Here is a 25,988-nt window from a genome sequence, read left to right as displayed (position 1 = left end):
AATAAGCAAAGAGGGGCAGCTGTTGTAGGCCAATTTTAACCCATTTACATCAAAACCCAATTTAACATTACCTAACCCACCAAAATTAAACCCAAAACCCAAAATCTTAACTACCCAAAGCCCAATTTACATCAAAACCCCAATGGCCCAAACCTTAAGCCCAAATCAAAATAAAAAAATCCTAGCCCACAACCTAAACTTTTCTCAACTAAATCCTAGCCTTTGCCACCACCAACTCCACTAGCCACACTTGCTCTACCACCAACTCCACTAGCCACACTTGCTCCACCACCTACTCCACTAGCCACACTTGCTCCACCACCTACTCCACCACCACTTGTACCTACAAATGAAGACATAAACAATAAAAAATATTTTGTAAATGGCTATATAAGCCTTCTCATATTTTGTATTTAAGGGAGGAAGAAGTTTTGGGGGAGAAAGTTATTATAAAGGATTTTTGAGAGGTTTTTTTAGAGTAATCAAGGAGAAGAGTTATTGTAAAGGCTAGTTTTTGGAGAGGCTAGTTTTTTTTTGGAGATTAATCAAATATCAAAGCAAAAGAGGTTTCTTGGTCTATTCTCGTTTCAAGTTCTTTGTTTGTTTATTGTTTTCCTTTCAGTTTTATTTTGTTTCTTTTATACGAAAGTAAAATAAAAGGAGGAAGCTTTTCTATTTTTATCGAAAAAGTTTTTTTAAGGTCCGGCTGCCGTGTACGGTGGCACCGACGGTGGCCGGCGACGGTCCGGTGACCGGACGATGGCTGGCCTTGTGGCCGGAAATCACCCACTCTCTCCCTCTTTTTTTGTTATTATTATATTTCTTAATATTATATTATGTATATATTCTTTTAATATTAGGTATATTCTAAATTCTATATTACGTATATATATATATTATACTATTTTATGTATATATCTTTAATACTATATTATTTATATTTTTTTTCTACATGTTATCTTATGTATATATTTTAATTATATTATGTATGTATTTTTTACACTATATTATGTACATATTTTTTTTATATCTATTTTATACATATGTATATATTATATATATCTTAACATTACTAGTTATATTTTCACTATTTTATGTATATACTTCAAACACTATATATAGTATATTTCTAATACTATTACTATTTATAAATAAATATATATTTTACGTACATACTCTTAATATCTTTATTATGTATATATTCGTTGTTTTTATTTCACATTGGATACTATTATTACATTTAATATATCGCATGCATTGTTATTGTTTTAATATTGTTGTCATATTTATTATTTGTTTCAATGTATTTCCAACTCGTTTATTTCTGTCTCCCGCCTATTTTATATCATTCTGTTGTTCATTACTTTAAAGATTTTTATTCATGTTTTTACTAATTTCAATAAATAAGGCAATGTTTCGCATTTTGGAACATCGAAGAATTGTGCCCTAACTTACGGGGTTTCGGTTCTCTTGTTGGTTCTAAATAGCTAAATATCCTTTTGAGTTTAGAAATGCATGGATTTCCAATTTAAATTAAAAGACGACCTTGTGCTCGGGAATTCATGGTATTGTGTCCTAACTTACGGGATGTGATACTTCGATATCTCGAGATAAGGAAATCTTTAAACAAATCGATTTAGGCTAATTTAAGAATTTTGAAATCAGTATTAATAGAAAAGATCGTATTTCAAGTCCCTTCCCGATTTTTAATTTTCGACATTAAGACACTAACTAATCAATTCGGTACCAATTTTTTGGGCGTGTCGAGGGTGCTAATCCTTCCTCGCACGTAACCGACTCCCGAACTCATTCTCTCAAGTTTCGTAGACCAAAGGCCTTGTTTTAGTAAACTAAATTTGATTTATTAAAACAAAGGTGATCTGATCACACCTGATAAAAGATTGGTGGCGACTCCCGTTTTAATTTTCACTTTCAAACAAAGTCGATCCCCGTTTTCAAAAGAATGGTTTCGACAATAGTGGTTCGGCCCTAATAACCTACCTTCTTTATCTTAGCCTCACTTGTCAAGAATTCACTAACTTGAATCGATACATTTTAAGGATAATATATAACCTTTACAACTTTGTATCTTTTGCTAAAACTAAGATAAAACATTCCCTCCGAAGTTTTTCAAGGTTAAATTAGAACATTTCTAGTTTTTGTGACTAGCTAGTAATCTTCCCAACTTACGATTGGGAAAATAAACAAATAAACCTCTCAAAGGTAGGTGTTTACAAGATTTGACTCTCAAAAAACTTACACAAAGATAAAACAATGAAAGATTTGAAGACTATGTACAAGCGAATCAAGAAAATGAAGAACTAAAATGTATTCTTTTGATTTGGATGTTTAGGTATGTGTCTGTTGTGTCTTGTAGTGTTGTTGAAGTGTAACTATCGTGGCAATTTACATTTGTTTTTATTACTGAAGTGAATAATTATTTTTTTTTAAAAGTAGGAACTTTTTTTTAAAAATTTTTTTTGCTAATATTTATTTTTTTGAAGTAAATGTGGACTATCATATAAATGTTCATGTCAATGCCGTTAAAATTTCAAATGTCTAAACAACTTTTTCATCTAAAAGTAAAAGCAACTTCATAAAGAAAAAGAATTAGAGTCAAAGTCAGGAACAAAACTAGATTTTTTTTAAAGGGGTCGATTTTGAATTATAAAATTTTGAGAGAATTAAAAATTTAATTTCTTCATTGTATTAACATTAAATTTTACAATGTTTCAAGGGATAAACTGTGAAACTTTTTTTGAGAGACCATAATTGAATTTTAAATTTTAAGAGAGGCTGGAATACAATTTTACCATTAAATTAATTAAAACTTTGCAATTTCTAAAGGGACAATTATTCATTTTGGGAGACTAAAGTTTCTACATGCTCTCTCCAACTTCATATCCAATCAAAATGTGAAAAGACCGTTAAGAACTAAATTTATCATTATACAAACATAATAACCAAACAGTTACTAAAAATGCAAAGCTTTACATAAATGAGAAAACAACCTTCTTTATTACCCAAAGTCTCAACAATCCAACCAATAAGTGGTTGGATGTAATGGTAAGGCACATTGCGGAGGAATTTAAATTCAAATTTTGAAGAGGACAGTCACAAACTCCAAATATAAACCGTAAAACGGACATAAAAAATATATAAAAAATCCTCAAGAATCCAAATTCAAATCATTAAAAACCTACCACGATGCATCATAGATCAAACAACCAAAGCCAACAACTCCTAAAGACCTAAAGAAAGCAAGAAAACAAGGTGTAAAAGGGCAGGTCAACCAAAATGAGTTAAGTAAACCTCCTCAAATCAAGGAAAAATGAGCAACAAAACTGAAAGTGGAAGCTTTATTAATTCAATCATTAATCATTTAATTATTACAGTTAATTTACAATAAATAATTGGTTTAATTTGAAAAAGATAATTGGTTTTTTTATAAAAATTTATTTCATGACATAATATAAAGAAAAAAGACATAATTGTAGCAATGTGACTTTGGTATTATTGGCAAACACCCACTATTTACGATCATGATGTGTGTCTTCCTCTTATTATCTTTTTAATATATATATGTCTTGTGGGAGTTTTGTCTGAATTAGTTCAATTTTTGTTGATCATTTGTTTCTTGTACATTAAATTGGTTGATTCTATATTTTAGTTGGTCGAACATATATTTATATTTGTATTTACAATTTATACTTGTTTTATACTTAAAATTATATTTTTTATATTAATCAAATATTTTTAAATATATATATAGGTTCAAATATATCATAAATCTATGTACTCTTTTTAATTTAAGAATTTAGTTTATGTACTTTTTAAATTTCAAAATTTAGGTCTAACTATTAACATTGTTAAAATTTTTTTATTAAATTTAAGTTTATAATAATGTTGGTTTTTTAGCTACACCGCTAATAAGTGGGTTTTTTTTGTAAATTTAAAATGTCACATCAATCAACATAACAAATAAATTAACAGTGTTAACAAATACTTGAATTTTAAATTTTGAAAAATAAAGAGACTAAATTCTTAAAAATAAAAGTAGACTAAATCTATATTTATAAAAAAATATAGGGACCTGAGCAGATTTCAACATTAAAAAAAGAAAAAAAACATAAATGTTTGGGGTTTTTTTTTTTTTGTAGGATTGGTAAAATATGATTGTTGGGGCCACGTAATGCTGCAATTGGGGTGGATTACTAAATTCAAGCAAAATAAGGATAAGACGAGAGACACGTGGCGTTTTGTAATGCCACTTTTCCACTAAAAAAATGAAAAATGTGTTTTTCAATAACACGTGACTTAAAATATTCTATTTTAACATCGACCCAAAAAAAAAATTCTATTTTAATGTGGTGGAAAATAATGGTCTCATAGTTATCCTATATAAGGCCATAATGTCTTCCCCATACCTCCAAAAATATATACTCTCTATTTTAGTAAAGTTCATAATAATTTTAAAATAGGGTAATCTACAAAAATAGTCACTTTTGTTTGCCTCATGTTTCATTTTAGTCACTTATGTGTAAAATGTTACGTTTTAGTCACTTATGTTATTATTTTATTACGAAGTGGTCACCCTACCATTAAGTTTCGTTATCTCTCTAACGGTAATCCTATGTGGCAGTCCAACTAAATTTTAAGTGCCAACTTGAATTTCCAAATGGGATAAAAATAGATTTTTAATTAAATAAATTTAACTAATTAAAAATTTTAAATATTAAACCTTAACTAAAAAAACTGTTCATTCCTCTCTCTTTTTTAATTTTTTCTTCCGTCTCTCTATTTTTAGTTTTTTTTTTATTTTATTTGAAAGATTTGGATAGATTTGGAGAGATGACTGTTCATCTCTCCCCCAAATCTTTAACAGTTCATTTCCCCCAAAATATTTACATTTCACTCAGACCATCTTTTACGTTTCCTTCTTCTGCCGATCTTTGAAACTCAAGTTCGCGTTTCAATTTTCTTCTTTTTCGTCATTTGTTTTGGGCTTATGATTTGTTTTGGGTTTATACATATTTCATCTGGCTAACTTTGGTATTCATTTCTCCAAAATTAGTTCTTTACTTTTCCTTCTTCTGCCGATTTGTTTTGAACAGTTTTTTAAGGTTTAATGTTTAATGTTTAAAAATTTTAATTAATTAAATTTATTTAATTAAAATTCTATTTTCATCCCCATTTGAAAATTCAAGTTGGCACCTAAATTTTAATTAAAAAGAGAGAGTAAATGAATAGTTTTTTTGTTAAGGTTTAATGTTTAAAAATTTTAATTAATTAAATTTATTTAATTAAATATCTACTTTCATCCCCATTTGGAAATTCAAGTTAGCACTTAAAATCAAGTTAGACTGTCACATAGGATTACCGTTGGGGAGATAACGAAACTTAACGGTAAGGTGATCACTTCGTAATAAAATAATAACATAAGTAACTAAAATGTAACATAGGGTAAACAAAAGTGACTATTTTTATAGATTACCCTTTAAAATAATGTTATCCCCATATGTACAAATCAATTTCCGATCTATTAGTTTTTGCAATGTTATTTATAAGATTTGTTTGAAAGTTTTTAATAACTGACTCAAGTCTCAATAATGAATATTGTAATCTTATCTTTTCAAACGCTTTCATTCACACTATTCGTATAAAATGTCGGGGCAAAGACACTTTAGCAGCAATGAAGTTCTACATATGCAAGGTTTAAGATTTTCTGTTAATTGTTACAAGGAAAATCCAATAATCATTGGTTGTAATTAATTTCCCAATGTATAACAATAATCTCTTGTCAAATTTTAATCAATGGACAATATAACAGCATTGCGGATTTTAACAAGGAGACCTCTTCTAACATTGCTACTATCTCAAATTAAGAACTTTAAACCCGCTTTCTTAATCTCTAACATTTGAATATCCAATGACTTTTGTTGCCCCTACAATTGAACAAACTCTCCAAAATTTTCTAGGTTTCACTTATTTTTTTAAATCCTAAATCTCTAGGTTTATGCGTTGAGTAACGAGACATACATTGAATAAGGCATTGATCTTCAGGTATTTTTTTTCTTAACTCTACTACTTTCTTAAAGTACCGAAAACCTTAACTCATTTTCTTAAATCATAAACAATAACCCTTATTTAAACACTTAATTCTAAATTGAAACATTTGATAAACACCCATCAAAATATATATTTTTTTTACTATATTATAGCTTCAATCCTTTATCAGGTCAAGGATTTTTTATTATCAAATTCTATAACCAAAGGCAACCCCGACTTTCCTAATTTAGATGTCTTTTGTGAGAATAAACTTTCACAGGTGTTAAAAGCATTAAATAGGGTATGAAGACTGTTGAATATTGGCAATATCCCACATTAGGAAAAGATAGAAAGGGAGGGGGTTTGGTTTGTTATATATAGAACCCCTCCCCCTTTGGTTGTATCATCCCAAAATCTTCTCCTTTGTAATATTTCTAGAAGAAATATTAATTTGGTAGTGTCCGAGGACGTAAGCTAAATTGGCCGAACCTCGTTAAATCTCTGGTATTTTATTTCTTATTTGTTTGCTTATATTTAATAGCTTTATGTTGGTTATATTTATTTAGTTATTATTGCTATAAATATCTAAGTGAGTTCTGTCTAGTTGTTGGGTTTTAAGCGGGACCATTTGTGACCCCTCCAATTTAACTGGGAATTTTCTTAGTATAATTGTTGGCATAATAATTATCTAAATATTTCTGATAATATTGTTATTAATATTATCGTCGCTTCCGCAACAATTGGTATCAGAGCCAAGGTTTTGTAGTATGCTCTGTGTTTGCAGCTTAGTCTGATCTTACACATCAGAAACATTTCCTAAAGCTTGTGGGTATTCTGCATTTGGTGGCTATTAAGTAGAAGCTATGGCAAAAATGACAGAAGAAAAGCCATCCATATCAACAACTTCCACTTCGTACATTTTGCCGAGGATTGGAACTGCAAATACGAGATTTGTAGTGGAAATTTTTGATGGAACAGGTCATTTCGGCATGTGGCAAAGTGAGCTTCTAGATGCCCTCTTTCAACAGGGTCTAGATATTGCCATTGAGGAAGAAAAACCAGAAGGGGTTGATGATAAAGAATGGAAGACCATCAACCGATTGGCATGTGGTACAATTCGATCATGTCTTTCCAGAGAGCAGAAGTATATATTCAATAAAGAGACTTCTGCAAGTAAATTGTGGAAAGCATTGGAGGAGAAATTCCTGAAGAAGAACAGTCAAAATAAGTTGCATATGAAGAAAAGACTGTTTCGTTTCAGTTATGTTCCTGGTACCACAATGAACGAGCACATTACCAATTTTAATCAGCTGGTGGCTGATTTGTTGAATTTGGATGTGACTTTTGAAGACGAAGACTTGGCGTTAATGTTGTTGGGATCGCTTCCAGAGGAGTTTGAGTACCTTGAAACTACTTTACTTCATGGAAAGTCGGAAGTAACTTTCAATGAAGTAACTGCTGCATTGTATAGCTATGAACTACGCCGAAAGGATAAGTTGAAAGGTTCAAGTGAAGCAGCAGTGGAAGCATTGGTAACAAGAGATCGTCAGGAAAGTCAGTCTAAGGGGAAGAGAAGAAAGTCCAAAGGTCGAGTTGTTGCCAAAGATGAATGTTCCTTTCGCAAAGAAAAAGGACATTGGAAGAAAGATTGTCCAAAATTGAAGAAAAAAGGGAAGACTCCGCAAGATGCAAATGTTGCAGAATGCAATAGTGAAGCAGAGTCAGACTTTTCTCTTAGTATGACATCTTCAACATTATATGCAGATGAGTGGATCATGGATTCTGGTTGTTCCTATCATATGTGTCCCATTCGGGAATGGTTCTTTGAATTTCAAAAACTAGATGAAGGGGTTGTTTACATGGGTAATGATAACACGTGTAAAATAGCCGGGATAGGTTCAATTAAACTGAGGAGTCATGATGGATCTACTAGAATTTTGCGGGATGTACGATATGTCCCAAAGTTGAAGAAGAATCTCATCTCTTTGGGGTCGTTAGAATCTAAAGGCCTAGTTGTGACAATACGAGATGGAGTTCTTAAAGCAACTTCAGGAGCATTGGTGATGTTGAAAGGCATAAGAAAGAACAATCTGTATTACTACCAAGGTAGTACAGTGGTCGGGACAACAGCAGCAGCAATTTCGAGTACCAAGAAGGACGCTGAGGCAACACAGCTGTGGCATATGCGTTTGGGCCATGCTGGTGAAAAATCCTTGCAAACTCTAGCCAAGCAAGGATTATTGAAAGGTACAAAGACTTGCAAACTTGAATTTTGCGAGCATTGTGTTCTGGGAAAACAACGAAGGGTGAAATTTGGCACTGGGATTCACAATACTAAAGGTATTCTGGATTATGTGCATTCTGATGTATGGGGACCGTCCAAGACTCCATCACTTGGAGGAAGACGTTATTTTGTCACCTTTATTGATGATTTTTCCAGACGAGTTTGGGTGTTTCCTATGAAGAACAAAGATGAGGTGCTTGAAGTTTTCCTTAAGTGGAAAACTAAAGTTGAAAATCAGACAGGAAGGAAGATTAAGGTTCTCCGATCAGACAACGGTGGAGAATATAAAAGCGATCCATTCCTGAAGATATGCCAAGATTGTGGCATAGTAAGGCACTTCACCGTAGGTGGAACACCGCAACAGAATGGGGTGGCAGAGCATATGAATCGAACGCTTGTGGAGAAAGTTCGATGTATGTTATCTAATGCTGGATTAGATAGAAAGTTTTGGACTGAGGCTGTGACGTACGCTCAACATCTCATCAATCATTTGCCATCATCTGCTATAAATGGCAAGACTCCTTTGGAGAAATGGTATGGAAAACCTGCTACTGATTATGACACCTTGCGCATTTTTGGTTCTATTGCATATTATCATGTGAAAGAATCAAAGTTAGATCCAAGAGCAAAGAAGGCTCTATTCATGGGCTTCAATGCTGGTGTTAAGGGATATCGTTTGTGGTGTCTAGAGGCAAAGAAGACGATAATCAGTAGGGATGTTACCTTTCATGAATCTGCCATGTTGAATAAGGTAAATCCAGAAGGAGTGAGTAGTACTTCGCAGCAGGTGGAGTGTACTCCGCAGCAGGTGGAGTTTGAGCAGAGTGTGGTAATTCCAGCAGAAGGTACCACTAGTGATTCTTCATTGGCAGATGCAGAGTCAGATGAGGAAGAGGTTTCTACCCAAGAACCTCAACAGCAATCAGAGCCAATTGCAGTCAGAAGGCAGAGACGAGAAATTCAGAAACCTGCTCGTTTCACTGACATGGTAGCTTATGCACTTCCAGTTGTTGATAATATTCCATCCACTTACACCAAAGCCATTCAGAGTTTAGAGAATAATAGATGGTTAGGTGCAATGGAAGAGGAAATGCAATCTCTAGAGAAAAACAAGACGTGGAAGCTGGCACAACTACCAAAAGGGAAGAAGGCGATAGGTTGCAAATTTGAAGACACTATTGAAGTTAGTGTTATGAGAAGATGTTCGAAGATGTGGAATATCGCCAAGGTGGAGATTTGTTGAATATTGGCAATATCCCACATTAGGAAAAGATAGAAAGGGAGGGGGTTTGGTTTGTTATATATAGAACCCCTCCCCCTTTGGTTGTATCATCCCAAAATCTTCTCCTTTGTAATATTTCTAGAAGAAATATTAATTTGGTAGTGTCCGAGGACGTAAGCTAAATTGGCCGAACCTCGTTAAATCTCTGGTATTTTATTTCTTATTTGTTTGCTTATATTTAATAGCTTTATGTTGGTTATATTTATTTAGTTATTATTGCTATAAATATCTAAGTGAGTTCTGTCTAGTTGTTGGGTTTTAAGCGGGACCATTTGTGACCCCTCCAATTTAACTAGGAATTTTCTTAGTATAATTGTTGGCATAATAATTATCTAAATATTTCTGATAATATTGTTATTAATATTATCGTCGCTTCCGCAACAAAGACATCCTCTAACCTAACCTTAAAAAGGAATTAATGGTTACAATAAACCCTATTTATGGTTAGGCTAGAAGATTTTTCCATAATCGAATAATGCTTCCCCGCTTGTGGAAGTCCACGGTTAGGAAAGACATCCGAATACAGAGAGTTAGAGCTTCCTTCATTGAAGTTACAGTTGGGTTGAAACCCTTAACCTAACAAGGCATTATAGCTAAAACAAAAAGGTGGGAGGAAAATATTTGTGACAAGAGCTTATCCTATTTTTTAATCTAGAGTTAAGTGTTTAGAGAAATAAGTCAAGGTTTAAAGTTTAAAAAGTTTAATTCTAAGATTAGAAGGAACATGTTGAGTGCTTAGGGTTTATTTTTTAAGGTAAAATGATATATAAATGTGAAAGTTCTGTTAAAATATACACTGGCTTCGACATTTATAAGTGCTTAGATCATTGAATTGTATTTCATTAATACTTCTAACAACCAAAAGGGCATGGATTTCGTGGGGAATTTATAGCCCACGTACCTTGACACCCGCAAGTGTCGACTAGAAAGATGACTCTAAAAAGTACATATTTTTAGTGAATAAATTTTGTACAATATTAAAATAAAAATTGCTTTAAATTAGTTTCAAATTTCAAAACATTATGATTGAGTCATCAAAATATCATAATTATAACAATCAAGTTCTTCCATCAACATCACCATTATCTTTGGTGTTAAATATCAACTCAAAGGGATATTTAAACGTACGAGTCAAATTATAAATATGTATGCACCTGCTGTATAAATAATTTGCATTTAATATATTAAAAAAATATAATAACCCTTTGAAATTTTAATAACATTGTTTATTTTTTAACACGATAAATCTATATCATCCACAATAAGCACACAAGTCTTTACAATTTAATTTATATATTTTAAAATGCTTCGTTTATATCAAAGAGATATAGGGAGGGATCCACTTATATCAATGTAGATTGTATTTTAACTATCCAACCGTCATATTTCATACCCAATTCATACAAATTATGTATGTCAAGTTTGATACAAATTAAAAAGTTCTAACTATTCGTTTTATGCAAAAAAAAAAAAAATTTCATCATTAAATATATATTAATATAAACAATATTTTATATAAGATTGATTCAAAAAATTACATGCATAAAAATATAAATATCTTGACAAAATTTAAAGATTAAATTATTAAAATATTAACAATATAAAAGAAAAAAAACCACTCAAATTTTATAGAGAAATCCAAAGTAAAATTTGGGGTTACATTGAATATCCTGTTGGGAAAGGGGGACCAGCTTTGTTTCCTGCTGCATCTTCTATCCAAAAAACTCATAGGAACATTACATAAAATCATCATCAGTACCGATGCAATGTCCCCACCAACACTGACCCATTTCAGGGTTTCCCACTGCCAAAAATAAAGCCCTTCTCTTCTTTTTTCTTCCATTAATTAAGCTTCTTAATTATTGATTTTTTTTTCCATTTAAAAAAAATTATTTGTGGGTTCAGTCATCAGTGTTGGAATTGTAGAAGCCAAAGGCAACGAAGGTGGAGGTGGAGCCTAGGAAACTGCCAAATTTGGCAGAGCCACTGCACCAAAACTTTTGTCATGTGAGAAGTAGACAGAGGTAATAATAGGTGGATTTTGTTTCTTCAATTGAAACAGGCTCCACTCTCCCCCTCCCCTCCCAATTTTCTAAATATTTTGCTTCAGATTATTGATTTCAATCCCATCATAAACAAATGCCAATCACTGTTTGTTTTCAACCCTTCCATTAATTCAATGCCCGAAGCTTTTCGGATCTTTTTCAAAAGTTGGACAAATTTCTGAGAATTTGCTATTCATTGTATTAAAGAAAGATGTTATTTTTGCATCATCAGCCCAATACTTTGATAAAAGTAGAGTCACTCGATTTTTTTCTTAAAGTTAAAAGATAAAATTTTGAGTTAGAAAGATAAAAAAATGATATATTTATTTTATCAGCACAATACTTTAATAAAAGGAGAGTGATTGAATTTTTCTTTAGAGTCGAAAAACAAAACTTTGAATAAAAAAATGACCTAATAAAGAAAAATTTTAAATCTATTATCCACTTAAAAAAATATTATTTTTAGGTTATCAGCACGATACTCTAAATAATTTAAAAGAATATAGTCATAAGAAAAAGGGGAAAATTCTTGACTATTGGTAAAATTTTAAAGGAGAGGAAAAGCTTACCAATTCCATACAAAAAGGGTGTGATTAATTAAGGGATTAAAAGTAGGTAAAGCAAATTATACTAATTTTGGGTTATAGATATGCTCTAGGTGTAAGGTTATTGTTTGCCTTAAAAGGAAAGGAAGAAGAAGAAAGTCAAGTAGAATCATGTTCCACCAGTCTTTTTTTTCTTTTAAAATTTCATAGCTTTCTTAATCCTTCAATATATACATACACATAAAGAGAAAGAAGTAAACTTGGTGACTATTCACTTCTACATTTGTTATTTCATATAATATGGAGGAATATAAAGAAAAATAAAGAAAATTACAAATGAAAATTTAGTTAAACAAGGTACAATAGAGAATTAGAGTGGGAAATGTGTTTTTTATCAGTGTTTTTCTATGATGGTGGGGGAGGGGCCAAAAAATGGAACTGAAATTAATGCTCAGTATCTGTACTGAGTGAGTTAGATAAGAAAGGGTCTTTTTCATTTGAAGCAGACTTCACAATATCATCATTTATGGACATTATCCCTTCAAGATCAGCCTTGGCATATTGATCATGTTGTTTACTTGAAATGGGCAATGGGGATTGGTGTTTGTTGCTATTAGTGGTGGTTTGTGTGAGGACTTTGGCTCTTTCTACTTGAACCATCCAATCTGTTCTATAAAGGACTAATAGCATGAGTAATGCACAGGTTGCTTGAGCAGCAAGTAAGCCGAGCCAAAGCCCGGCGAACCCCAGTTCGATCACGAACCCCATTAGGATAGCTACCGGCATCCCCACTAGGTAAAATGAACCCAAGTTTATGTTGGCTCCGATGGTTGGTCTGGCGGTGCCTCTTAAGACCCCACAACCGGTTGTTTGAGGGCAATTCCCGAGCTCGCAAAGCCCCACGATTGGTAATGCAACTGATGTAAGCTCGAGGATTTCTGCGTCGCTGGTGAAGAACTTACCCCATTGATGTCTCATCAAGGTGGTGAATAGCATCGCTGAGAGACCGATAGCTACGGCGCAAAAGACCGAAACGATCATGGAAATACGAGCTTTTCCAGGTCGGTTTGCACCGAGTTCGTTCCCAACTCTTGTGGATACTCCAACGCTTAAAGCTGAAGGGAAACAATAGACTAGAGCTGTTGTTTGAATAAGGATCCCCATTGAAGCAATAGTAGCTTTGGGGTTAACAAGTAAGCCACAAAGCAATATCATGAGTTCATACCACCACCATTCGAGGCAAACAGACGCACAAGTCGGCAAGGCTAGAGCGAGCAACGATGACCATCCCCTAAGACAATCAGTACTTGGAGTTACCCAAGAATCTTTATATACACCAGAAAAGTATACAAATAAAGAAATCAAAAGGAAGACATTGAGATTAGTCCACACCATAGCTATTGCTACCCCTGCTACACCAAGTTTAAGATAAACAACAAGAAGGAAATTCAATGGAACATGAAGTAACACTGAGATGGCTGAACAATAAGTTACTGGTAATGTAATGCTTTGAGTCCTAAGATAGACTCTAAGTGGATGTAAAAGTGAAAGGAAAAAAAGGTCAGGGATTGAAAAAACAATAAATACATGAGCCACTAATGATATTTCTTGGTCTTGACCACACCAAAGAAGAATAGCTTTCATATTGGCCCACATGAAAGAGATAGGGATAGAAGCTGATAAAAGAAGAAGCACTGTTCTTTGTAATGTTAACCCAAGAAGTTTCCATTGTTTTGCACCATAAGCTTGTCCACAAATAGGTTCCATTCCCATGGCTAAACCAGAGATAACAGAGTAACCAGTAATGTTTGCAACACCAATGGCAAGTGACCCACCGGCAAGCTCAAGTTCACCAAGGTAACCAAGAAACAACATAGAGATCATAGCTCTTGAATATAAAAGTAAACTACTAATAGCTGTAGGACCTGAAATCTTCCCTATAGCTTTAATTTCTTCCATAGCCTGAATGCACAAAAACAAACCGTGAAAATCAGACATTTGATAGCTTATAGTGCTAAACAAAAAACTACCCTTTTTCCTAAACAAGTTTTTATTACCTCAGAGATTGTTGGCAACCTATTTAGCTGTTCTTCATCATCCATAGTTTTGTTCAAAGGGTCTTTGCTAGAAGGTGACTTCGGGTTATACATAGCTATATGAAATGGATAAAAGAAGTTATGGGAAAGGAGAAAAAGAGATTTGATTACAAAGGGGGGAAAATAGGAACACGCTTATGGCTTATTTGTGCTTATGGGTGCTAATATTTATATAGGAGCGAATTGGGGCCCGTACTCTTAAGGTTCTTGAACGTGTCAATATTTATATAGAACCCCCTAAAGCCAATACTAGAACACTTTTTGTAAGCACCCATAATTTTTTTTTTATAGCTTTTTTGTGTGCCTTTCCTTATCTCTTTTAGTCTAAATTTGAAGGTTAGTTAGTCACTTAGGATTTGTATTCCTTTTGTTGAACACCTAAGGTTGGAGTAATATAAAGAAAACCCAAGTTTTTGAGTGTGGAAAGGAACTCAAATAAGTGCCTTTATGTAATTAAATATCATTTACAGGGATAATATGACCAACCCCATTTCTTTTTTTGGCATTTTGTGTTGGTTAATATTGAGTTTAATACTCTTTTAAAAGAGTTAAAATAAATCATTTTTTTTATTAAGTGGATGATCTTGAAAGCCATAAGTTTATTATAGATAAAAGTATAATAACATTTTATTCTTTTTATACAAAATATATGAAAATTTTAATAGAAAGGATTAACTTTGTATCCTATTTTCTTTTATTATATTTAGCATATTTGTATTACTAATTAAAAAGAGATAAATAAACCAGTTTATCTTCAATTTGTCAAGTGGGAAACCCTTGATTGACAAGCAAATAAACTTGGATCATCTCTTTAGTGAAATGACAAGAGCATATCAGTACATATATATAATCTTTTGACAATGGTTGAGCATATTGCTATATATATACACATATATATCTATCTGTTTGCAAGAACTAAGGCAGCCATGCATGTTCTATTTTTGCACAGCCCATGTGATGAAGGAAACCCAATTTCAAGCACCATTTTTATTTGTTGCTTTTTTCTGCAACCACTAAAAAAAGGATCACCAATATGGAGAGTTGACAATGTTTTATTCATATATTTGTTTCAGGTCCCATCTGTTTGTGGGTTTCTCCCTTTTACTGCTTCATTCCTTTTGAGGGGCAATGACAATGAGTTTAAGAGAGTGAAGCAGCAGAGACTGGCCTGGCACATTGAAGCAGTAATGGTAAAAATTTGTTGCTAGTCCCTGTACTTTGACAAAATTTGTGATTTTATCCCTTTACTTTAAAAGTTAAAAATTCAATCATCTTTACTTTTTTTTCCTTTAAGAATCCCAATTCAAATTGACAATGTAACATGTTTACGTCTCGTCAATTATATGTCACATTATATGAAAGTAGCTTAATCAACACGTCAAATTGATAAATTTTAAAGAAAAATACTTACAATTTTTAACTTAGATTTTTAAGTTTTAAAACACAAGGATTAAATCTCATACTTTGTTAAAGTACGGGGACTAATAACATATTTTAACCACCAATACTACTTTAACTCTACATGCAAGATTTAATGAAAGGGGTCTATATTTTGATTTATTTTTAATTGTTCAATATTATCTAAGTACACATGATAAAATTTTAATCTAGTACACTCTAAGTAAATATAATTATAAAGATAGCCCCTAATAATAATAAATTGCAATAGAAATGCTGACAGTGAAGGTTGGCAGTGTCTAGTGTTGTGCTTCAGTTTCCTAATCCTCTAATTAGTTGCAATAGTATTTCAGAGAATGCCAATTCGTAAAAGGTTCAAAGATTGTAAGATGTGAGATAAAATGGGGGTCCAAATGGGGAAAGCTTAAGAGGTTAAGGAAATGAAAGTAAAGAACGTGGGCATTTAGGGGTTCAAGTGACCAAACTGTCGTATAATCTATAGGAATTTTCTTTTCCTTCCTTGCCCAAAAAAGGGTTTAATTTGATTGTTGGTTAAAGGGTTATCTTATTTTGAAATGGGACCAGCAAAAGTGTGTGTTAATGGAGATGACATAGTAGACCAGAAGATGGAAGAAAAGGGAACACTGAGAGAAAACCCTTTTTTGGGTTATTTCTGAGACTGGCGGCAACCCTACCATTTAAACCCCAAAAAACAACTTGGAAGTGTGCGGCAATGGGCATGTTGGAGTTTTGGTTTTAGAGATAAGATATTTACTGCTTTTCTTCTTTGAAACCCATACCTCCTCCCCTCTTCCAATGTCGTCAGATTCCATGTGTGTTTCATGTAAACGACACCTATGATGTGTCATGCAACTCCATATATATATATACACATATATCCAATTAAATCCCTACATAATAGATTAAACAGTAAATTAGTTATCTTATTAAAAAAATTCTATTTTTATTATTAAAAATTAATTTATATATGTTAACATAAAATATATGCGACACGCCAATTCTCGTTGTTTAGTTATTCTATTAATTATGTCAATTTTTAATAATAAAAATCAATGAAATTTTTATCAAAAAATGATCAATTTAGGGATTAATTTACCCATAATCTATCACTTAATACAGAAACCACAAAACTCTCTAATCATTATTTTCTTCTTTCATAAAACTCAAACCCTTACCAAATTTTCTATTTACTAATCACATTAGACATCATCTTTTAGCATTATTTTCTTCATCTACGGAACTTGAACCCAAAGCTTAAAAAGAATATTAATCACTGGATAACGTTTATTCTCAATATTTCTGATGGGAAATGGGGTTCACCAGAGGAACTGAAATAATTTGTAGGATCAGAAGAGAGATGATTCATGCTATTCGCTTCTAGTGTTGGCAATTAACTCATATTATATATATTATTATATCATAATAGATTGATTCTTGTCTAGGAACTCGAACAAATTCATAGATTCCATTTCTTATCCCCAAAATATAAAAAAGAAAGGTCGATGCATTGCTTTGCTTAGTCTCAATATTCCATTACAGCACCTACTAGAGTTTCCCTGTTTCCAATGTCCCATCAAAAATGCCACAGGCAACAGCTGTGTCTGTATCTGTGTGATGATATATGATAATATGCAAAAATGGCACCAAAATCAATGCATCATCACTCTCAGCCATAATATGCATTCATAGAAAATTCTTCAATCATGGGTTTTTTCGTTTTGCCTCATTGCATGTATGTCAACAAGATGACGATAAAGTTTGAAATTTAATTTCTACATTAAAAAAATTCAAATTTGTTGAAATTTTGTCATCAATTCATCACACGTCCATGCATTCGATAAATGTATTTCTATAGTGAGTCAAATTATGTTTTGCTTCTATTTAAAGAATGGATAAATTAATTTTTGTATATTAAATTAAAGAATAAATTAATATTTTTTTGTTAAAAATTTTATTCTTTTTTACTATTAAAATCTAATGTCGCTGACAAAATAATCAGACAATTACACTAAGCATACCACATGTCCCTCATGTTGAGGTATAGGGACCAATTTTTAACAGTAGAAATTGAATAAGTTTTTAATAGAAAGAACTCGTTTGCTCTTTAATCTAGCATATAAGGACTAACTTATCCATTTTTTTTAATACAAGAAGCAAAATGTAATCTCGCTCATTATACAAGGGCCTTCATAGTACCTTTTTTAAGTAGAGGGATTAAACTTTAAATTTTATTAAAGTATGAGGACTGGTGGCAAATTTTGACCAATTTTGATAAGAATGCAATAAAACGCAAGAATTTATTCCAATGTTCAGATATCAAGCAACGCAACAAAAACAGGGGGGGGAATTATGTAAAATATTACAAAAGAACAGAGCAATCATGAACAGAACAAATAAATGAAGCTTTTTTCATATAAAAAATAAAATAAAATCAAAGCATATAAAACATGTCTCCCCCAAGGTTGCAATCAGCACAATTTCACCACCTTAATACTACAAACTGGGGCATAAAATGCATGATATTCCAATATATAATGATTAGACCACAAATATGCAAATTGCAAGCATTTCCTTTCAATAAAATAAAAATAAGAAAAAGTTGAAGTTTTGATAAAGAATAGATACCAAATCAGCAGCTACTTATCTTGTGGTGCTAAGGGAAGCAGTCCTGGGATTAATTCTCGAATCAAGGCTTTCACCAAGATTTTCCAGCGGGTGGACTAGTTTTTCATCCCAAAAATAAAAAATTTCTCCACTTATTTTCAGATAAGTTGTCCCATCCAGAATTCAATAAATCTACAAAATACATTTGGGATAGAGCAACATTTAGTTCTTAAACTTGAACTTTCTCAACTTAGTCCCTGAACTTTTTTTTATCCATGTTAGTCCCTTGGCAAATTTTCCCAGTTTTGATCCATGTGATGATATGGCATTCTAAGATTGTGCCACGTCATCACCTAAAATTTTTTGGAGAAAAATTTACGTGATGGCATAGTAGAATCTCAAGTGCCACATCATCACATGAACCAAAACTGGGAAATTTACCAACTTCAGGGACTAAATTGGAAAAAGTGGCCAAGTTCAGGGACTAAATGTTACCTTATCCCTACATTTTTCTTTTGGAAAAACTTCATTGAAAGCTACCAATATTTGTAATTATCACATTTAAGATGCCATCATGACCAATTTGCAAAATACTTCCATTTTGAAGGGAGGCATAGAATTAGTCATTCTGGAAGCTTACTGTGTGAGAAACAATCTTGTTTTAGGTTTCAGATTTCATTAAAAGTAGCTGCAGAAAAGTATAAAGTTCTAACAGACCTAAAAGCTTCAACATTTGAATGTAGTCCGGTAATCACTATTTGCAACATAATTCAGTGTTTTCAAATGCCAACCAACAACCTCAAATCACAACGATTTTATTAATCAATAGAGCAGCAATAGCTATACACAAATTGTTGCTGTGTGAACAAATATAATATTCATGTTGATTGCATACAAAAAAAACAAACAAAAGGTACAACAAAATACCTCATGGGAGGACGAGCCTGGGCTTCTGTGAACTACTTCGAGGGATAGCCAAGATTGCTACCAGTCCACCGGTGAGGGCTGCAACACCTGCTACTGCGAAAGCTGGTGAGTTTCCACCACCAAATAGTTGATCCCATGGTCCACTTCCCAGAGACACCACAACCTGTTGGTAAAAGCCAAAGTTTCACTACCTAAATTGCTTGAAAAAGGATCATAGAAGAACTTCCGTAACAATCAAAATAGCAACATTACGGAAGGCATCAAGTAACATAGTGGTTGATGCTAAGCCATAAAGGGAAAAAGGGAAGACTTGATTATGAATTCCCTGTCAGTCGCTCTATGACTCAACCCTGTTTGCTTGTTCATAACAAAAGGGCTATTAATTGCAACTTATCATGAAAATTGATAAAACTATAATAGAAAGGGAAAGACCTTGATCAGTTTGAAAGCTTCATTGTAAAAGAGCTTCCTTGCAAGAGAGAACAGATTTTAGAAAGGAGAATTTTCTCTTCACACTAAAGAGGGTTCAGACTGTTCTTATGAAATTATGACAAGATGCTGCAAATTAGTTGCCCACATATATGCGACAATTCTATAGTAGCCTTGTAATGACCTTTATTTTTCTGTTAAACTTCCACGGAAGCATAAGCAAGCCTCTTTTACCAAATTTTCAATGGTTGTTCACCCAAAGTTTCCAAAATTTCATCTTTATAAGCAGAGAATTAAAATATGCTTCCAAGAATTCATGTTAAATGCACTTGAATAAGATTATTCAAGTCAAATGCATGTCACTAAAATTTATTAAAATATGTTCATAAGACAACAGAATTTCAGAATCCAAGTTATATTAATTACTAACGATTTCCAGAAATGAAAATATATAAAAGAAGAAAACAAAACTAGAAGTGATACATACATTAATCATCTTCCACAAATAGCCGGAGTGGATGTTCCCTAGTATCTAAAAGTTGATGCTAGAATGCATGCATTATCTGCGTGGATGTGTGTGTCTGTGTCTCCGGGAGAGAGAGAGAGTTCTCATTCCTATAAATTCCATGGCAAGTTGAACATTAAGTCACAACTCATCCGAAGCCTAATCACTATTTAATACAAACACAAGTTTACATGGCTCCAACTTATTAAATCTTTTGAATGACGTCAAGACAAATAAATTGTTTACATCCTCCTGTTTTAAGAAATTTATTAGAAAGGCTCTGTCCAGTCCACTTCAATTCCTTAAACATGTATTCAAATGAGATGATCACTTCAAATAGAGTGCTCCTATGCTTGACAGCAGGGACGAAGACAAAAATCTCAGGATTTTTAAAGGGACTAAAATGGAATTTTACGATTGGGATGGAAGTGGGGGAAGGCCCCTGCCTGCCCCCCTCGGTGCTGTCCCTGCTCAACAGGCTATCACTTTTTTTTTTTTTTCCAAGTAGATAAACCATCAAAAACCAAAAGGCTAACCGCAGCTATCAGTGGTCCAACTGTTAGGATGTGATGAGAGCCATCCAAGAGGTGATTGTATCATGTCAAGAACAAATGGTGCTATCAAATAGATGACTTTGTGATATCTCCCTAATAAGTAGGTAAAAGTAGATAGCAGCTTCAAAGCATGTGATTCCAATGCATGACTTTAACATTCCATGCGATAGCATGTTTTTCCTTCATGATAAGACCAACTATACAATACAATCGTAACAACATGCTATTTTGATCACAATTCAAACAATTAGTTCATAATAACGTTCACAATTTATGCATTCTGCCTTTTTATAATGAACAACATAAAAACTCCCTGCCCCAACAAAGAATATTATGACTAATTTACTGTTTTTCAAGGAACGACAGTTCTTTTGATTGATGCCAATTCTTAATTAAGATAAGAGGTGACAATTGAGCATGTGAATGTTACTTTTTAGTTAGCTTAAAGAAAAGGAATCATAATCAATTCAGGGCTCCTGTCCATATCATGAATCCACAAGAGCAGGGATGGGGAGAATTAATAAATATCAATCAAGTTCATTTTAGCCCCCTTCTCCTTTGCCAACATCAACAAAAAGAAAGAAACAAGAAGATAGATCACATTAAAAACGAGTCAGGTGCAAAGCAATACCTGTGGAATAACAATAGCAAGATTTAGGACACCCATTGATAATCCTGTAAAAAACAACCAAGAGAATCAGTGCCTTAACTGCTTCTCCATAAATAAAAAGGAACAGAGTAAAAATTTACCTTGGCCGAGTCCCAAAGATTCAATACGTGAGGATATCAAGGCATATGGAACACTATAAGTAATCTGAAATAACATACAAACTGCATTAGTTGAATGCCATAACTGAATGCTCCTAATTTTTTCTTTCAAAAAAAAGAGATTAATTGGGACACTAGCAGAACCAAGCTAACCTCAGGCAATAAGTAATATTGAACATCAAAATTATACCCAATATGACCAATGAGAGAGAACCCCATGTTATTAGACCTTAGGAGGTACCATGTGACAAACTCGTAAGGGGTAATAAGTAAGAGTGACACATGATAACAACAGAACAAAAGTTGGGTTTTGATCCCATCTTGAGCATCCATCCTATAACCAATTGGCAATAGGAAGAGAAACCCAACTTGAATTAAGGCAACGGCCAAACTAGGGTTTAACCAAAGTGAAAGAACACCACTTTAATAAGGAGCAATGTTTTAGTACTTTCATGAGCAAGACTAATGATGTTTTAGTCCGGAGAAAGAAATTGCCATCTCTATGACCATTAGACAGATTCAATTAAAAGCCACATGACTTTGTGTAGGATAAAAGGAGCAGCTTACAGCCAATGGAATACCGAGGAAGGAAAAAATCACTAGTGCACCAATGACAATGCCAATTGGAGGTAGACCATGACCAATATAATCCAAATGATTGGCCACATATGAGAGAACCAGCATTGCAAGAAAGCATAGAGCCATAAGAATGTTTGAAACTCCCCAGATAAAACCAGCTCCCCATTTGCTACAAAGCTTCTCCATAAGCACTGAAGTAATTCCTAGAACAACAGAATTCAACATCAATCCGAATGCGCCCATTCTGACCCCAGCATTATAGTTATCCCCCTCATTTGGTTGACCACCATAGATCTCTCGACCCATCCAGTCAGTATCAAAGAGAAGAAAAGGGAACCATCCTATCCAATTCAGTGCAGTAACAGACAGGACTATCCATATAGGCGCTGAGAAATATCTAAATGTTCCAAATAGTTCCCATAGAAAAGCTTCTTCAGCTTGGCCACCTTCAAGCCCCTCTTCTAGAAAGGGTGTAGATCTATCACGAGAACCTAGAGGTACTTCCTTAGCAGCTAAAACACTGAGATATGTAGTAATTGCAATAAAGATAATGTCTAGAAAGAAAGCAGACTTGAGATTCGCGCAATCAACATCGCAGGCATCTGTCATGGTAAATGGAAGAATCTTATACCAACCACTGTATGATCCTGTCGCGAAACCAAGAACATTGCCAACAGCCATGAACAGAGAGAAGTAAGCATTTGCCACTCGAGTTCTTCGATGGTCCTTTCCTAAAATGGCAAACCGGCAACAATAGCAATCAAATATGTGGGGTGGAAATCGTATTATAAGCAAATATACCATATAAAATGCTGAACAATCTGAGAAGGTTATTCAATCTTGAAGGAAATGAAACAGATTATATATATAATAGTTAAAATGATAAGATCAAGTTCCATTTAATAAGACCCTAAATTGGTAATCACTTATTAACTTCAATACTTAATTAGCTCACTGCATTGAAGCAATCAACTAGCCCAAGCACTGTACAGAACCAAAATTTTGACAAAAAACATTAATTGTAATTATTAGAAGTAATGTTGTACTGTATCTAAACTCTGAAGGGGTAAACTGAAAAAAGACAAGCACTAGAGGCACAATCATTGAAAAATAAAGTAATACCAATAATCAAACGTAAAAATAATTTTATATTCCATGATGAGTAATGACTACTTTGCTTTACTCTTTAAAAAGATGTCATAGAAAACGAAATTATCATAATTTTCATATTAAATAAATGCTAATTAAGCTCTAAATTTATTTAATTCCAACAAAAAAAATCGAAAAGAAGAAGAAGAAGAAGAAGAACTAACCAGTAAGATCAGCAAGAAGAGCTCTACAAGGACCTTGAGTGGTGTTATTTGCAACATCAAGAATCCAAAACCCGAAAACAAAAGCCAGGACAGCTCCCGGACGAGAACTTTTATTATCGCCGAACAACCATCCGATATCGGCAGAGTGACCGATGATCAAAACGGCGACGACAATCAAAATTGCACCAGCAACAATAAACGGCCGACGACGACCGAACTTACTGGTGCATCGATCACTCATATGACCTACCAAAGGCTGCACCAGTAGACCAGAAAGCGGTCCACAAAGCCATATGATACTAGCCCACTGGTGAGGTATACCTAACTCTTGAACGTAAGGTGTCAAGAGAGAAAGCTGTAAAGCCCAACCGAATTGTATCCCACAAGCCACGGAAGCGACTCGAAATAGCTGCCGGAGTGGAACTCTAGCTCGACCCGCCGGTCGAACAGAAGAAGACATCGGATTTTTCCCTCTAGCCGCTCTTTGGCGGTCTGAATCCGGGATCGGCATCCGTTTTCCTTTGAATTTCAAAAAAGTTTCTTCTCTCTCACGAGAAAACCGATTCGATTTCTTAACTGAACCGGATTTTCCGGGTTTGTTTCCGGTCGTTGAAAATTTTGAGTTGCCGTTGAGAGATAGTGGAAAAAGGTGGTAGACAGGTTAGAGGGTGACGACTGACGTGAGAATCAATACATAAATAAAAGGAGCCTTAAAATTGAAGGAAATTACAAACAAAGCCATTAGGATAATGAAGAGCTAGAAACTAGAAGATTGACCAAATTGGAAATTTTTGTGTGTATTTAAAGGGCTATTTTCGTATCAGATTTTTCTTTTCCAGCTTTCTGACAGCATCGCATTCGTAATGTCGTACATTAATAATGTAATAATAACAACTCCCCGAGTGCAAGTGAAAAGTTTTTATTTGGATCATTTTTGTTGTTGTTGGATATAGCTAAATTAGGCATCAATTCCAATTTTAAAACTTAATTAAGATCTGGTTGATTTTGGAGAGAGAGGAAAACGCATCCAATTGGATATAGTGTGGTTACATTTTTATCGTATGTGTAAGTATTAACCCTCTAACTATATAATATTAAGAAAACTTTGAATTGGATTAGTTTCTCCCTAATAAACCTAATCATAGACCAGACGACCTATTCAGGTATGAAAAGTGAGAGAGTTTTAGAAAAAATATAAGTTTGAAAAATAGATTTGGATAAAAAATAAGACTCACTTTCTAAACGGGTCTAGTCTCGGGTAGAATTTTTTGCTTGGGTCTGGCCCGAATCAGCTTAACTTTTTTTTCTACTATTATTTTACCATCATTTTGCTATTATGTTGTTACTATTTTGTTGTTATTGTTTGGATATTATATAACTTTTGTTTTATTGTTAATTTTGCTACTATTTTAGAGGTATTTGCTTGCTAAGTTACAACAACTATCTTCGTATTATTTAAGTATAAATACTTTTTTTTGTAATGTATTTTCAATTTGTTGGAAAACATTTATTTTTAATGTTTTTAGTGTATTTCATGTATTATATTTTTTAATTTTATTTTTATATAAAAATAATATAAAAAGTTAATACGAATAGGACTCGAGTTTAGCATTTTTAATCTGGACCAAGCTTTGACAAAATTTTAGGCCTATTTTTTGGGCTGAGTTCGAGACTAAAATTTTACATCGACTTGACCTGACCCATGATCAGGCCTTGTAACACCCTTAACCCATATTTGTCACCAAAACAGGGTTACGGAGCATTACCGAAGTTTACAGATCAAGAACAAACTTTTTATATCATTTTTCATTCATATCAGAAATCAATCATAATCAATCATAATCAATCATATTGTCCCTTATGTAGCCCTCAGGGCCCAAAATACGCAATAGAAATAAGTCGGGACTAATCTGGGTACTCAGAGAATTTTTCGCAAAATTTTTCTAGGTGCAGGGGACACACGCTTGTGTGGCCAGGTCGTGTGTCACACATGGTCAAGAGACACACCCGTGTCTCAGGCCGTGTGGGTATTCGAAATATGGACACACGGTCATGTCCCAACCAATGTTCATACCCGTGTAACTCTCTGACTTGGGTCACACGGCTAAGCCACACGCCCGTGCGCTAGGCCGTGTGAGCATACTGACTTGCATTAATAAGGTACAGGAGTCACAAGGCCAAACCACACGCCAATGTGGATAATTTTGAGCATTTTGTTTCTTAATTTTAAGATGCAAGGGACATACAGCCAGATCACATGCCTATGTGCTAGCCTGTGTGTCACACACTGCTGAGACACATGCCCGTGTCTCTGTCCGTGTGGACGAAAATAGGTCATTTTCCAAGCCCCATTTCTCACCCATTTTTTCTTTCAACATACATCAACATTTTTACACGTTCACCAGCCAATACAAAACATTCAAATCAAGCTAAAACCATGTCTTATGCATGTAATATCACTTCATAAATCCAAGCAACCAACTTATCTATAAAAATGCTATCAATCAACTATACCAAACACTAACATCAAACATGATATAACCTCTTATATACACATCAAAACCATGCCTATCACGAGCCATTCCAATGG

At 33.5% G+C, this 25,988-nt stretch overlaps 2 protein-coding genes across 3 annotated transcripts; both read right to left on the bottom strand.

Annotated features, from left to right (window-relative positions):
- Positions 1 to 12,464: 12,464 nt before the first annotated feature.
- LOC107930546 (protein DETOXIFICATION 48) lies at positions 12,465 to 14,490 on the bottom strand. Its single transcript, XM_016862213.2, has 2 exons — positions 14,262 to 14,490; positions 12,465 to 14,166 (listed from the first exon to the last, which is right to left on the bottom strand). Exons 1-2 carry the CDS (start codon positions 14,352 to 14,354, stop codon positions 12,649 to 12,651), a joined length of 1,611 nt encoding a protein of 536 aa, XP_016717702.2. The 5' UTR covers positions 14,355 to 14,490; the 3' UTR covers positions 12,465 to 12,648.
- Positions 14,491 to 17,965: 3,475 nt separating this feature from the next.
- On the bottom strand, positions 17,966 to 24,203 carry LOC107930600 (sucrose transport protein SUC4). Of its 2 annotated transcripts, XM_016862269.2 has the most exons (6): positions 23,399 to 24,203; positions 22,074 to 22,816; positions 21,489 to 21,552; positions 21,370 to 21,413; positions 19,251 to 19,413; positions 17,966 to 18,515 (listed from the first exon to the last, which is right to left on the bottom strand). In XM_016862269.2, exons 1-5 carry the CDS (start codon positions 23,907 to 23,909, stop codon positions 19,252 to 19,254), a joined length of 1,524 nt encoding a protein of 507 aa, XP_016717758.1. In that variant the 5' UTR covers positions 23,910 to 24,203; the 3' UTR covers positions 17,966 to 18,515; position 19,251. The 2 variants fall into 2 exon arrangements, with proteins under 2 accessions (XP_016717758.1, XP_016717759.1); XM_016862270.2 differs by lacking the exon at positions 17,966 to 18,515 and having other exon boundaries at positions 19,119 to 19,413; positions 23,399 to 24,202.
- Between the last annotated feature and the right edge of the window lie 1,785 nt (positions 24,204 to 25,988).

The sequence above is a fragment of the Gossypium hirsutum genome, chromosome A06, assembly GCF_007990345.1.
Source record: "Gossypium hirsutum isolate 1008001.06 chromosome A06, Gossypium_hirsutum_v2.1, whole genome shotgun sequence".
NCBI lineage: Eukaryota > Viridiplantae > Streptophyta > Magnoliopsida > Malvales > Malvaceae > Gossypium > Gossypium hirsutum.
Note: the sequence above shows the minus strand (reverse complement) of the source record. Positions and strands in the feature narration are given on the sequence as shown.

What these genes read in the sequence shown, in the direction of transcription:
- LOC107930546 (XM_016862213.2), bottom strand. Translation starts at nt 14,354, where the DNA reads ATGTATAACCCGAAGTCACCTTCTAGCAAAGACCCTTTGAACAAAACT. An exon ending in GGTTGCCAACAATCTCTGAG is followed by an intron (nt 14,167 to 14,261) that starts GTAATAAAAACT and finishes TTGTGCATTCAG; the next exon opens with GCTATGGAAGAAATTAAAGC.
- LOC107930600 (XM_016862269.2), bottom strand. Translation starts at nt 23,909, where the DNA reads ATGCCGATCCCGGATTCAGACCGCCAAAGAGCGGCTAGAGGGAAAAAT. An exon ending in TCTTCTTGCTGATCTTACTG is followed by an intron (nt 22,817 to 23,398) that starts GTTAGTTCTTCT and finishes TTGCCATTTTAG; the next exon opens with GAAAGGACCATCGAAGAACT. An exon ending in TCCTCGGTATTCCATTGGCT is followed by an intron (nt 21,553 to 22,073) that starts GTAAGCTGCTCC and finishes ATGTTATTTCAG; the next exon opens with ATTACTTATAGTGTTCCATA.